This window comes from Natrix helvetica, assembly GCF_964273705.1.
Source record: "Natrix helvetica genome assembly, chromosome: 12".
Classification (NCBI taxonomy): domain Eukaryota; kingdom Metazoa; phylum Chordata; class Lepidosauria; order Squamata; family Natricidae; genus Natrix; species Natrix helvetica.
Genome location: NC_138556.1, coordinates 17,057,557 through 17,070,266, shown reverse-complemented (window position 1 = coordinate 17,070,266; position 12,710 = coordinate 17,057,557). Strand labels below are relative to the sequence as shown.

At 48.0% G+C, this 12,710-nt stretch overlaps 2 protein-coding genes across 2 annotated transcripts in view; one reads left to right on the top strand and one right to left on the bottom strand.

The window, feature by feature from the left end:
* The window catches only part of HCN4 (hyperpolarization activated cyclic nucleotide gated potassium channel 4), a gene marked incomplete at both ends in the record, with an annotated part of 45,915 nt that extends 36,594 nt beyond the window's left edge, over nucleotides 1–9,321 (top strand). The window contains 5 exons of the mRNA XM_081964616.1: nucleotides 781–999; nucleotides 3,670–3,816; nucleotides 4,639–4,879; nucleotides 6,255–6,419; nucleotides 7,766–9,321. Of these exons, the coding sequence (XP_081820742.1) occupies nucleotides 781–999; nucleotides 3,670–3,816; nucleotides 4,639–4,879; nucleotides 6,255–6,419; nucleotides 7,766–9,321 (2,328 nt within the window). The remainder of the gene's footprint in view (nucleotides 1–780; nucleotides 1,000–3,669; nucleotides 3,817–4,638; nucleotides 4,880–6,254; nucleotides 6,420–7,765) is intronic.
* BBS4 (Bardet-Biedl syndrome 4) overlaps nucleotides 1–12,710 on the bottom strand; it is a 303,820-nt gene that overhangs the window by 94,529 nt on the left and 196,581 nt on the right. The gene's annotated exons all lie outside the window — the stretch shown is intronic.

Here is a 12,710-nt window from a genome sequence, read left to right as displayed (position 1 = left end):
ACAAAAAAACCTTTTGTTAATTTGCTGTGAATTCTGCTCATTCACATCCAGCAAAGTCTTTCAAGGGAGGATTTACAGTCACAGACCTTCTCTGGCTTGGAGAGCTGCCAGGCCGATATCTGCAGAACTTGGCAAGGAGTCTCGGAGAGTCACGAACCAATGAAGCGAACTAATGGTCTCCTGCAAACTCCACTCCCCAGTCGCTCCTCTTTTATTCCCTCTGGGAGGGGCCATTCATCATCCACCTGTAGCCTTACTCCCAAGTCGACCCCTGTTCTTTAGTTGTTCCCTTTGTCTGGCAGCTCTGCGCATGTGCCCACTGGGAACAGGCTCCAGCTGTTCTTCTGCCTCACTGCTGTCTGACTCCGAAGGCAGTTGATAACTGTCAGACAGCCTTGGCCCCCTCTCTGCCTCCAACACAGAGCCCTCATCAGAGCCTCCCCCAGACTCCAAGACTGGCCCATCTTCCTCCCCAACCTCCTCACTGTCTGAATCTGCTGCCAGCTCTGCTGGCAGGCCACAACAAGATGCTAGTCAAGAGCATTTTGAGAAATCAGAAAGAGAACTGGTTGCAATTTACTGTTCCGACTTGAGGTTCTCACCAGCCATCCCCGGGGCTTGGAACTAGCAAGGTATGGCTTGCCTGGCAGACTCCCGCTGACCCTTCAGAGTTGGGATGGGGATGGTGGTGGAATACCGAGCGCAGGGAAGGTAGTTCCCACCTCATCCCAGTGTGTCCATCTCATTTTGTGTAACTCTCGTGTCTGTCTGTCTCTTTAGAATGACTCCTGGGGAAAGCAGTACTCGTACGCGCTGTTCAAGGCCATGAGTCACATGCTCTGTATCGGCTACGGACAGCAAGCCCCAGTGGGCATGTCTGACGTGTGGCTCACAATGTTAAGCATGATCGTTGGCGCCACGTGCTATGCCATGTTCATCGGCCACGCCACGGCCCTTATCCAGTCTCTGGATTCCTCGCGGCGACAGTATCAGGAGAAGGTAAGTGGCTTCTTGGGTGGGTTTGGTGAGAAGGTTCAGCAGCTGGATTATTCTCGGATCCAGGTGCTGCTGAGGAGCGGTCCAGGGAATGGATCCTTCTCATCAGCTGCCCCTCCTTTTCTCCCCCCCCCCCCCGAGAAAGGTCAGAAAGGCAGACTCGAGATCGCATGGGACAAGCAGATGAAATAACCCCAGTTAAGAACAGGAGAGAAACACAGCCACGATCCCATTCCATGAATAAAGGCCACCATCTGTCTTTTTATTTTTTTCCTAGGCTGCCCTCTTGTCAATTAACTCTAAGCTACTTACAGAGGTTATTATTGTTTTTGGCAAAAAATATCAAAAGCATAAAGTTTTGCAGAAAATTGTCCAATGCTGCAGATGTGTTTGTGTCATAGATACAAGAGATAGATGATAGGGATAGATAGATGATAGATGATAGATAGATAGATAGATAGATAGATAGATAGATAGATAGATAGATAGATAGATAGATAGATAGATAGATAGATAGATAGATGATAGATAGATAGATAGATAGATGATAGATAGATATGGATGGATGGATGGATGGATGGATGGATGGATGGATGGATGGATGGATGCATGGATGGTTATAGTGATAGATAGATAGATGATATACCGCTTTACAGTGCTTTACAGCCCTCTCTAAGCAGCTTACAGAGATAGCATCTTGCCCCCAACAATCTGCGTCCTCCTTTTACCCAACCTCGGAAGGACGGAAGGCTGAGTCAATCAGATTTAGGGATCCACAATCCCATCCGTGTTCCTCTGCTTTTTAATGACGTCTGCCTTGTTCTGTGGCCTCCCCAGCAGTTACATTTCGTTCCATATGTTGGTTCCATCCAATTCGATTTGTTAAGATTTTTGTGTGTGTTTGAAGTCAACCCAGTGTGCGTTCTTTTTCCTCTCTGGTCTGCCTTCAATGATTTATTTTATTTCCCCCCCCACACACACACACTCCTTTTCTGATTTCTTTTTCTCTTGTCGGTTTCGGACTGCTGGTTGGAGGATGAGTAGTGGGTAGAACTTAATTATGATCCTGTGTGGGAGACAGAAAGAGAACGAAAGAGGCACTGGTATTTTCTTAAGCACAGGGAGATGAGAGCTGAGCAACCAGCAGAAAAAAGCAAAAAACAGACTGGACAGCCCGCTCAAATAAAATTGGCGAGAAATATTTGAATTGCAAAGGAATCTTTTGAATGTAAGAGACAAATGGATTTGAAAGAAAAACGCCATTCTTTTGAAGGCAGCAAAGTCCACATTCTGGACACACAGGACCACTAGTTTGAAATAGGGGTCAAAGAGGCCATCTCTGTTAAAATTGAGCCCTCTCTCAACGGAGAGGCAAGGGATATGACACCACCTATCTCCTGTTTTGTAGGGACACGGTGGCTCAGGGGCTAAGACGCTGAGCTTGTTGATCAGAAAGGTCGGCAGTTCAGCGGTTCGAATCCCCAGCACCACGTAACGGAGTGAGCTCCCGTGACTTGTCCCAGCTTCTGCCAACCTAGCAGTTCGAAAGCACGTTAAAAATGCAAGTAGAAAAATAGGGACCACCTTTGGTGGGAAGGGAACAGCATTCCATGTGCCTTGGAGTTGAGTCATGCCGGCCACATGACCACGGAGACGTCTTCGGACAGCGCTGGCTCTTCAGCTTTGAAACGGAGATGAGCACCGCCCCCTAGAGTTGGGAACAACTAGCATATATGTGTGAGGGGAACCTTTACCTTTTATCTCCTGTTTGCAACACAGTCCTTTCAGCAGTTCCAACAGAGTCTCACACCCATTTGCACGATTTAAGTGACCCCCCCCCCCCTTTCAAAAGGATCCCCATAAAACCTCTAAGTGGCCTCAACGATTCTCAGAAAGAACCCTAACGGCCAGAGGACTACAAGGAATATAAATCCTTCCATGCTGGGCTATTCAGTCAGAACTGAAGAAGCTTCTTGGATGAGAAGTGAAACATCTTCAAGTAAAAACAAAGTCCAGTTGCCTTTTGAAAAAAAAAACCTTTGGGACTTTTGAACAGAAGACAACTACCCCAAGCCAAATGATATTTTGAGGTCTTTCCACTGTTGTGTTTATTATTATAACACAAATGTGGTTCTGAGCTTCTGATTAGTACAATTATTTTCATGAAAATCATGGGTGCGAATAGAATAGAATAGAATAGAATAGAATAGAATAACAGAGTTGGAAGGGAGCTTGGAGGTCTTCTAGTCCAACCCCCTGCTTAGGCAGGAAACCCTACACCACTTCAGACAAATGGTTGTCCAATTTCTTCTTAAAAACTTCTGACTGTTAAGGGTTGTTAAGTGAGTTGCATCGGATTTTACAATCCTGGTTAAGAGAATCACTGCAGTTGCTAGGGGAATCATGTGGTCCTTAAGTGAATTGGCTTCCCTCGTTGATTATGCTTGTTTGAAGCCCCTGGGACAGTCACCAAGGGTGACCACATGACCATGGGATGCTGCAACCGTTGGAAATACATATTGGTTGGGATTTTCTTCTAAGTGTGAGAAGAAAAGGAGGTTGGTGAGGATCTCTAGCCATGTCCATTTTTGATTCTGGAATAGGAATATACATAGCATGCATTCAAGTTAGGTCAAAACCCCTCTTGACGGGTCCTGTTTTCTCTCCGTACAGTACAAGCAAGTCGAACAATACATGTCTTTCCACAAACTTCCAGCTGAGATGCGCCAGAGAATCCATGACTACTATGAACATCGGTACCAGGGCAAAATGTTTGACGAGGAGAGCATCCTGGGGGAACTAAGTGAGCCCCTGAAAGAGGTGAGCAGTATAAATTCGGACAGTGAGGAGGTTGGGGAGGGACATGGGCCGGTCCTGGAGTCTGGGGAAGGCTCTGATGAGGGCTCTGTGTCGGAGGCAGAGAGGGGGCCAGGGTCGTATGCCAGTTATCAGCTGCCTTCAGAGTCAGACATCAGTGAGGCAGAAGAACAGCTGGAGCCTGTTCCCAGTGTGCACATGACAAAGGGAAGAGCTAAAGAAGAGGGGTCGACTTGGGAGTAAGGCCACAGGTGGAGGATGAATGGCCCCTCCCAGAGGAAATAAAAGAGGAGTGAAAGGGGAGTGGAGTTTGCAGGAGACAATTAGTTCACTTAATTGGTTCCTGATTCTCTGAAGCTTCTTGCCAAGTTCTGCAGAGATCGGCCTGGCAGCTCTCCAAGCCAGATAAGGTCTGTGACTGCAAATCCTTCCCTGAAAGACTTTGCTGGGCTCCTTGGTGCTCTCTGAGCTTTTGGGGTTTTTTTGAAGACATTTCATGACCCAACTAGGTTACGTCATCAGTGGTAGAAGGGAGAGGGGTTTATGGAGTGGAAGAGGGGGACTGTGGGGTCCTTGGTGCTCTCGGAGGCGTGCCATAGGTTTGCCATCACAGATCTAGAGCCTTAAACAATAGAGCTGATTCACATATGAGAAGAAGCGATTAATCAACTTATACGCAAGGTGTTTGGCTTGATTAATCTACTGAACGATGAAGCATGAATCCACAGCACACGAGAGAGGGAGAAGAAGCCAAGGAGCCTTATTTAAACATTCGGCTGAAATTCCCCGTATCTCACAGGATGTTTCTGCTTCTGTTGGGGCTAGGAGATCATCAACTTCAACTGCAGGAAGCTGGTGGCTTCCATGCCTCTATTCGCCAACGCCGACCCCAATTTCGTCACATCCATGCTGACCAAGTTGCGCTTTGAGGTCTTCCAGCCAGGGGACTACATCATCCGAGAGGGCACCATCGGGAAGAAGATGTACTTCATCCAACATGGGGTGGTGAGTGTGCTCACCAAAGGCAACAAGGAGACCAAACTGGCCGATGGGTCCTACTTTGGAGGTACAGGAATACATTTCCCTCTCTCGGTTATATAGCAAAAACCAAGCTCCGAAAAGTGGTAGATTCCGTTTGTGTAGAGTTGATGATCTGGTCTTAAATGTTTTATTGAATAATAGAATGACAGAAATAATAGAAAGAGCTGGGAGGGGTCCTTGGAGGTCTTCTAGTCAAGTCTAGTTCTAACCCTTTACTCAAGCAGGATATACCATGACAGACAAATGGTTGGACAATCTTCTTATAAAACCTCCAGTGATGGAGGACTCAGAACTTCTGGAGGCAAATTGTTCTAACTCTCAGGAATATTTCTTCTTAATTCTAGGTTGGTTCTCTACTTGGTTAGTTCTTTCCTGCTTTCAGGTGCTTTGGGTGAATAAATCAATCCCCTCTTCTCTGGGACAGCCCCTCAAATATCGGAAGACTGCTGTTATGTCACCCCTTGTCCTTCTTTTCATTAAACTAAAAAAGGTTAAAAGGTAAAGGTTCCCCTTGCACAAGTGTTCTAGTCGTTCCCGACTCTAGGGGGCGGTGCTCATCTCTGTTTCAAAGCCGAAGAGCCAGCGCTGTCCGAAGACGTCTCCGTGGTCATGTGGCCGGCATGACTTAACGTCCAAGGCACATGGAACGCTGTTCCCTTCCCACCAAAGGTGGTGCCTATTTTTCTACTTGCATTTTTTTAATGTGCTTTTGAACTGCTAGGTTGGCAGAAGCTGGGACAAGTCACGGGAGCTCCCTGTGTTACGCGGTGCTAGGGATTCGAACCGCTGAACTGCTGACCTTCCTGATAGTCAAGCTCAGCGTCTTAGCAACTGGGCCAGCGCGTCCCTTTTCATTAAACTAGACATACCCAATTCCTGTAACCGTTCTTCATGTGTTTTAGTCTTTAGTCCCTTAATCATCTTTGTGGCTCTTCTCTGCTCCTTTTTTAAAGATTTTGTTTTAAAGAAAAAAAGCACCTCTGTGACAACCATGACTGAGAATCTCCAAAGACATTTAGATTGATATCTATTTATGCATAAATACAAAAGATAGGTCTCCCACAGATACAAGGTGAGAGCCTTCAGTCGTGGTGGAGATTCTTAAGAAGAGATTGGATAGTCGCTTGTCTGAAATGGTGTAGGATCGCCTGCTTGAGCAGTGGTGGGGGTGGGGGCTGGACTAGAAGACCTCCAAGGTCCCTTCCAGCTCTATTCTGATTCTAGTCTGAAGTTTTCATGGCTTAGTTGTCTGATTGAATCTCCGATTTGAATGCTCCTACTCTCTAAATGTACCAAGCTACTGCTTACTGCTATGATTGCGACTAGATTACTCGCCCTTGCCCCTGAAAAGCCAATTGTCCATACCACAAAACAGATGTCAAGATGTTCTTTCCTTCTAGAAATTTGCCTCCTGACCCGTGGTCGGCGTACAGCCAGCGTGAGAGCGGACACATACTGCCGCCTCTACTCACTTTCGGTGGACAATTTCAATGAAGTATTAGAGGAATATCCCATGATGAGGAGGGCCTTCGAAACGGTGGCACTGGATAGGTTGGACCGCATTGGTAGGTACACAAACACACACACACACACCCTGGTATTCAGAAGATACTGGACTGAATACTGGAGGGTCACTTCCGTTATTGCTGGTGTGGGCGTTGAAAGCCATCTAAGGTTGAGGATCCCATCTCCAAATGCTTCTCCAGCCTCCATTCTTCTAAACATCCTCAGGACAGATCAGGCTAGGAGAGCATTAATGTGGCATCTTGGAGCTTGTGAGATACAGAGAGGGAGAAGAGGCCTGCCAACAGCCACGGGAGCTGGCAGCCAATTTGGGCAGTAAAAAGGTTGGGGAGGAACCTGGGCCAGTCTTGGAGTCTGGGGAAGGCTCTGATGAGAGCTCTGTGTCGGAGGCGGAGAGGGGGCCAGGGCCGTATGCCAGCTATCAGCTGCCTTCAGACATCAGTAAGGCAGAGGAACAGCTGGAGCCTATTCCCAGTGTGTACATGTGCAGAGTTGCCAGGGGAAGGGAACAGTTAAAGAACAGGTGTCGACTTGGGAGTAAGGCCACAGGTGGACGATGGATGGCCCCTCCCTCCCTTGAAAGACTTTGCTGGATGCGAATGAGCAGAATTCACAGGAAATTCATCAAAGGGTTTTTTGTTGGGACAAGGAGTTTGCTTCATGCTCTTGGAAAGCCTCGGTCAGAACAAGTATGAAGAAAAGTTCTGCTGATTATGGCTGAAGGACCACCTTATTTCCACCCAAATGTTCCCAACAAAGTTCATCCACAGGGCTCAGGGGCCTCTAGTCTTCTTCTGAGGACTTCCAACAATTATAATCAATGATATTGTAAGCAACATACCCATAGCAAACAAAACTCTTTAGGCAGGCAAATTCCTGAAAGAATCAGTGTTTTGGATATGTTGTATTGGCACCGGCTGGTGAAAACAAGACTCTGAATATTCCCATTGATTTTTACCTAATTAAAAGTAAAATGTTGTCACTTTTTCAAAACAGTCACATTGTCCAATCAGGATACTGCCCAGTCACTAGGTGACTCCAGTCCCCTCCTCCCGAGCACCTGCAGGAATGTCCTTGATTCCCAAGAGAAAGTATCTTGTTTTGACTAGAACTCCCTAACTATCTCTATTCCCCCTCCCTATCCCTCGCCTTCAGTGTGTCACTGAAGTCTCAAGATGGCCTCAGTCAGGCCAGCTGCAGGGTTGACAGATATATTGTAACCTGTAAACCTGTGGCTTTTGTGCCCCTATTTTTGATTTCCAATGGAAATAAATCTTCTGCAGAAGAGGAAGCTGACCGAGATGGGGGGAGAAGAGCCAGCCCTGGTGTCTTATCTGGTTGGGGGTTCCTCAAGTCTGTTCCTCACGGTCCTCCTTCTTCCTTTCAGGTAAGAAGAACTCCATACTTCTCCATAAGGTCCAACATGACCTCAACTCGGGTGTCTTCAACTACCAGGAGAACGAGATCATCCAACAAATTGTGCAGCACGACCGAGAAATGGCTCACTGTGCCCACAACATCCAAGCGGCAACGGCGGCAGCAGCATCGACTCCCACACCTGTAATTTGGACCCCGCTGATCCAGGCTCCTCTGCAGGCTGCTGCCGCCACCACTTCAGTAGCAATAGCACTGACTCACCACCCACGCCTTCCCACAGCCATTTTCCGTCCTCCGGTCTCTGTTCTGGGCTCTCTGGGGCAGTCGCAAAGCCAGACTCCGAGGCGCTTGAGGAGGCTCCATTCCTTGGTGTCTTCTGCCGGACCTTCCAACATGGGTTCCCCATCAAGCACGCCATCCCAACAGCACACGCCAGGGATGGAAACCCTTTCCTCCTCCTCCTTTCAGATCCAGCAATTGGCTGGGTTTACCGCGTCAGCCAGCCTGGGTGGGTTGCACCGATCCTTGGCCAGCTCTCCATCCGCTGGGTCAACACAGCAAAACCTGGGCAGCCCAACATCTACCGGACTGGAGCAGCTGTGTCCTGGGCCTCTGGATTTGACAGAACGGGCCGCTCGGCAGCAGTCTTCAGATACCAGCTTTGGCCCATTCCAGAAGGCTCCTCCGAGTTCGCCACCAGCCACTGCCCCCACCTCGTTTCCTCAATTCTCTTCAAATTCCCCTATTAGTCCTTGCAGCCGCTTGCAACCTACGGGCAGGCCCCACTCCATGGGGCAGCTGTTGCAGCTCTCAGGAACTGGAGGGACCAACCACTTCCAGTTGCCCCCTTCATCCAGCTCTCCCTCTTCTGGCTTACGCCAGCTGTCCCAGGCCTCGGGAGGCCCCCCTCCTGCCTCCGGCCCCACCCAGACAAGTGCATTAGGCCCTTCCGCCGAGCCGGCCACTGTTGCTCAGTTGCACCAGGAACGGTCCTCCTTCACCTCCCTGTCTCCCCCAAAGCCCAGTCCTGTACCCCCATCTTTATACCCACTACCATCAGGCCTTAGCCCTCCCAGTCAAAGCCTTCCCCCCAGGACTTTCCAGTGCACCCCGTCAGGGGCACTGGGTTCCCAAGGCTCTTTGCTCCTGCCTCAGACCTCCAGCCCACCTCCCCAGGTGCTCCAACCCCGGAGTCGGCCGCTGGTTTTGCCAGGACGATTAACCCAGGACTTCAAGTTGATCTCCGCCTCCCAACCGTCTCTCCCCCACGAAGCCGCACAGACTTCGAGCCCGCATTCCTCTTCCCGGGAGTCCGTTTCTAGCTTCTCCTCGTTCTCTGGAGGCGGCAATGTCAGTGACATCGGGGGAGGCCTCAGACCTCTGGGGAAGCCATATAGTTCGGGGCCAGGACGGGTAACTCTACCACGTCAGACATCCTCAGGTTCTCTGCCCCAACCCCCAGCATTTGCCATCTCCTCCTCTCTGCCCATTGCCGAAAGGAAAGGATCTCTACAGCTGAGTGGGGAACAAGAGCCCACCCGCTCAAAACTGCCTTCAAACTTGTGAGATGCTCCTTCCCTCACCCACCCCTACCACTCTGGCCCGGCCCCCTTTCCTTCCCTTTCCCGGAGTCCTCTTTTTTTCATTTTCTGCTTTTCAGGTCCCAGCAAAGGTCGATGTGCCTCGGTTTCCCCTCCTTCCATTTCTTTGAGTTTAACAACGAGATAAAAATAAGAACAAGGGCGATACACATACACACACAAGATAACCAGGTATTCTTAGAGCTATAGATTTTCAGTCACTTTCTTTTATAGAATATTTTACTACATGGAGCAAGAGGTTGGAAAAGAGGCAGGGGATCGATGCAGAGTGATAATGTGGCCCTTCCGGCGTCTTTGGCTTTCCAGCTAACAAAATTGTTTTTCCCATGCAGAGATTTCACTCCAAGATTGGCATTGAATGGTCTTTTCTTGATAGGGGCGTCCCCCTTTTTCCTCTTTACAATTGGAGTATTTCACCCTTCGGGGTTTGTACCAACCCAGGTTCTCATCTAAGGAAGCTTCAGGCGGAGATTCTCCATCATCCAGGTCGTGGTTGTCCCAAAAGTGCTTTTTCAAGAGGCAACTGGATCTTCTGGGTTTTTCTTTGAAGATGTTTCGCTTCTAATCCAAGAAGCTTCTTCAGCTCTGGCTGGTTGGGGGGAAATGGAAGAATTTCCTCAGGGTGACACAGACAAACCTCCAAGTGGCCTCAATGACTCTCTAAAAGAATGCAAATGACCAGCTGTCTGCAAGGAATATAAATCCTTCCGTTCCCCACCATTCAGTTGGAGGCGAAGAAACTTCTTAGATGAGAAGCAAAACGTCTTCAAAAAAAAAACAACCCAGAAAGTCCAGTGGCCTCTTGGGATAAAAAGCACCTTTGGGACTTCCAGGTGAGATCTTGATACAAAATAAGGATGAGAAGACAAAACTCATTTCACCCATGTCTCATTTAACAATAGAAATGTTGGGCTCAAGTGCGGTTGTATGTTGAGGACCGCTTGTCCATGTCTAAGGGAGTTGATCAGCTGCTGCTCCTCCATAAGAGAAGAAAATCAAAAACTGGAAAAGTAATTTGTAAGAAGCCGGACGAGATACATCACTGCACCTTTCCACCATTATTAAGGAATTACCACCGCATTGTGAAATGACACCGTGAGGCCCACATGCATACCGAAACCCTTTGAAAAGCTGAGTGTCAAGTTTCCGAAAGATGCCCTAATTAATTTATGAGCCTCAAGCCAAGTTTCGAAAGAAATCCAGTCATTTATTAGGAGCAACATTTCGGCAATTACCCAAGCGGAGTCAGATCTGACCTCACCTACGTTACAGCTGAATTTCGCCTGTTTCCCCCCTCCCCTCAGTCTGTGTCATAAATCACATTATCCAACGAAGTGCTCCAGCAAGCTGCAGAATTCCACGCCTCACAAGCCTGCTGTGGTAATCTGAGATCCAACCCTGGCCAAAAGTCTGTGAATGTGCTCTCCCCACCTTCCGCCCATGGCAACTCGATAACAGACATGGAAGCGCTTTGCGAGTTGACACCGAGACCTGAAAGTTGTTTTTATTATTTCACTGATGTGCGAGTCCTACCCTAGACTATTTTTTTTTAAATGAGACACTTGAACGTGTCCTACGATGTGAGCAATAACACACGCATTCCTCCAAAGCCTGAACTAAGTTTTGAGTTCCCTGCGAGACCCATAGGAGATGGGCGTTTGGCTGCCTCTTCCTAAGGGAGTCGGGAGTCTAAGATACTGATCCATGATAGATAAACCAGGGTTTCTTAACCTCGGCGATGTTAAGATGGGTGGAAATCAACTCCCAGAATTCCCCAGCCAGCATGAGAGTTGAAACCCACCGATCTTAACGGCGCCGAGGTTGAGAAACATTGGGTAAGCCAAGCAAAGTAGGCAGCTAGCTTTATCCAAGGTGTGATTACATCACTTTGTATTAATCCATAGCTATCCTTTTCCCTCCCTTCTTTTGCCTTTTCTATCCTTTCCCCACAATGCTGGGAATCTGGCTATCTCCTTAAGAAAAAACAGAAGGGGAAAAGAGCCATTCTCACTTGGAAGACCCTGCTCTTCTAACTCCTGAGCCCTGCTATTATTCTGAATTCTCTGCCGCTGCAGAATGAACGTCAGGAATTCAAGGAAAAACAAGGATCCCTCACAAGGGTGCCAGGATCCATACAGGGACAATAGCACTGATTCTTTCGGCAACCCTGAGCTTTCTCTAAATGTTTTGCTCCATTTTATACCAAAATAGTATCGGGAGGGTCTCTCTCTCTCCCTCTCTCTCTCTCTCTCTCTCTCTCTCTCTCTCTCTCTCTCTGTTTTTGTTTTTTGTTTTTGCACAAAAGAGAAAAAAGAAAAAAAATCCTTCAAAGACGAGCAAAGAAATCGACTCTTTAACATGTGCCTCTTAATCTTCGAATGTTTGCCCCGAGAATATAGCTAGCTCCTCCTGCTTCAAATGCTTTTGCTTGGTGGGAACTGAAATGTAAATTAAGTTTTGGTCTTCCTTCAAGGTTTGAGAGTATTCTAGGGAGAGGGAGGTCTTTTTTTCTAATAAAAATGTGAATGAAAGAGCTACAGGAGTGTGTGTCCGTGCACAGATGTATACATTCAGTTTTGCAGTTACTAAGATTGTTGGACGAGCAGGTACAAAAACAGCCAGGGAATGGGCCTCTTCATATCCATCGTCGGACATTGGTGATCCTGTTGGCAATCCTATTTTTATACAACAGCTGCAAAAAAAAAGTGCTGTTGAGTTTTGTCCAAACCGGTCCCTTAGATGTTGACTCTATGATGTTGACTCTTCTTCTGCCTGGACCTTCCTTTGTTTTCAATCTTTCCCTGGAGGATTAAGTGAAAGTATGCCATCTTTTTCTGGGTGTCCCATCACCCGTCCAAAATACTCTTTCAATTTTTGACGGTTTTGACGATGTCCCTTGGCTTTCCCAGTGGGCTTACTCTACAGAATGACTCCTCGACTCTTAAGATAGCTTGATTTCCCAGAGATTCCCTTTCCCACATTCCGTTGGGTAACATATCCATCCTAAACAGCTTTTGATTTATTGCGTTACCGTGCTCTGCAGAGGATGGGAGACTACAGATGGCTTCTCTACCTTAGTAGGAACACCGTAGACCAGGAGTTTTCGTTCTTTCTAATCATCCTTCTCATTAATGCCCTCATTGGAAAAGAGGTTCTTTCCCCCCCCCCCCCCACTGGTCTCATCCCGTCATTCTCCAATTTAGCTTTCGGGGGAGGGGGGCATTTCCACAAGCGAGCAGTGCTGCGGCTGCTCCCTCTGCACAAAGCAAGCAGGGATTTCCCCAAAGTGCCCTTTTGTCTCTGTCTCCTGGCATGACGGATGCCACTTCAAAGTGGAGCCCGCAGGCAGAGAGC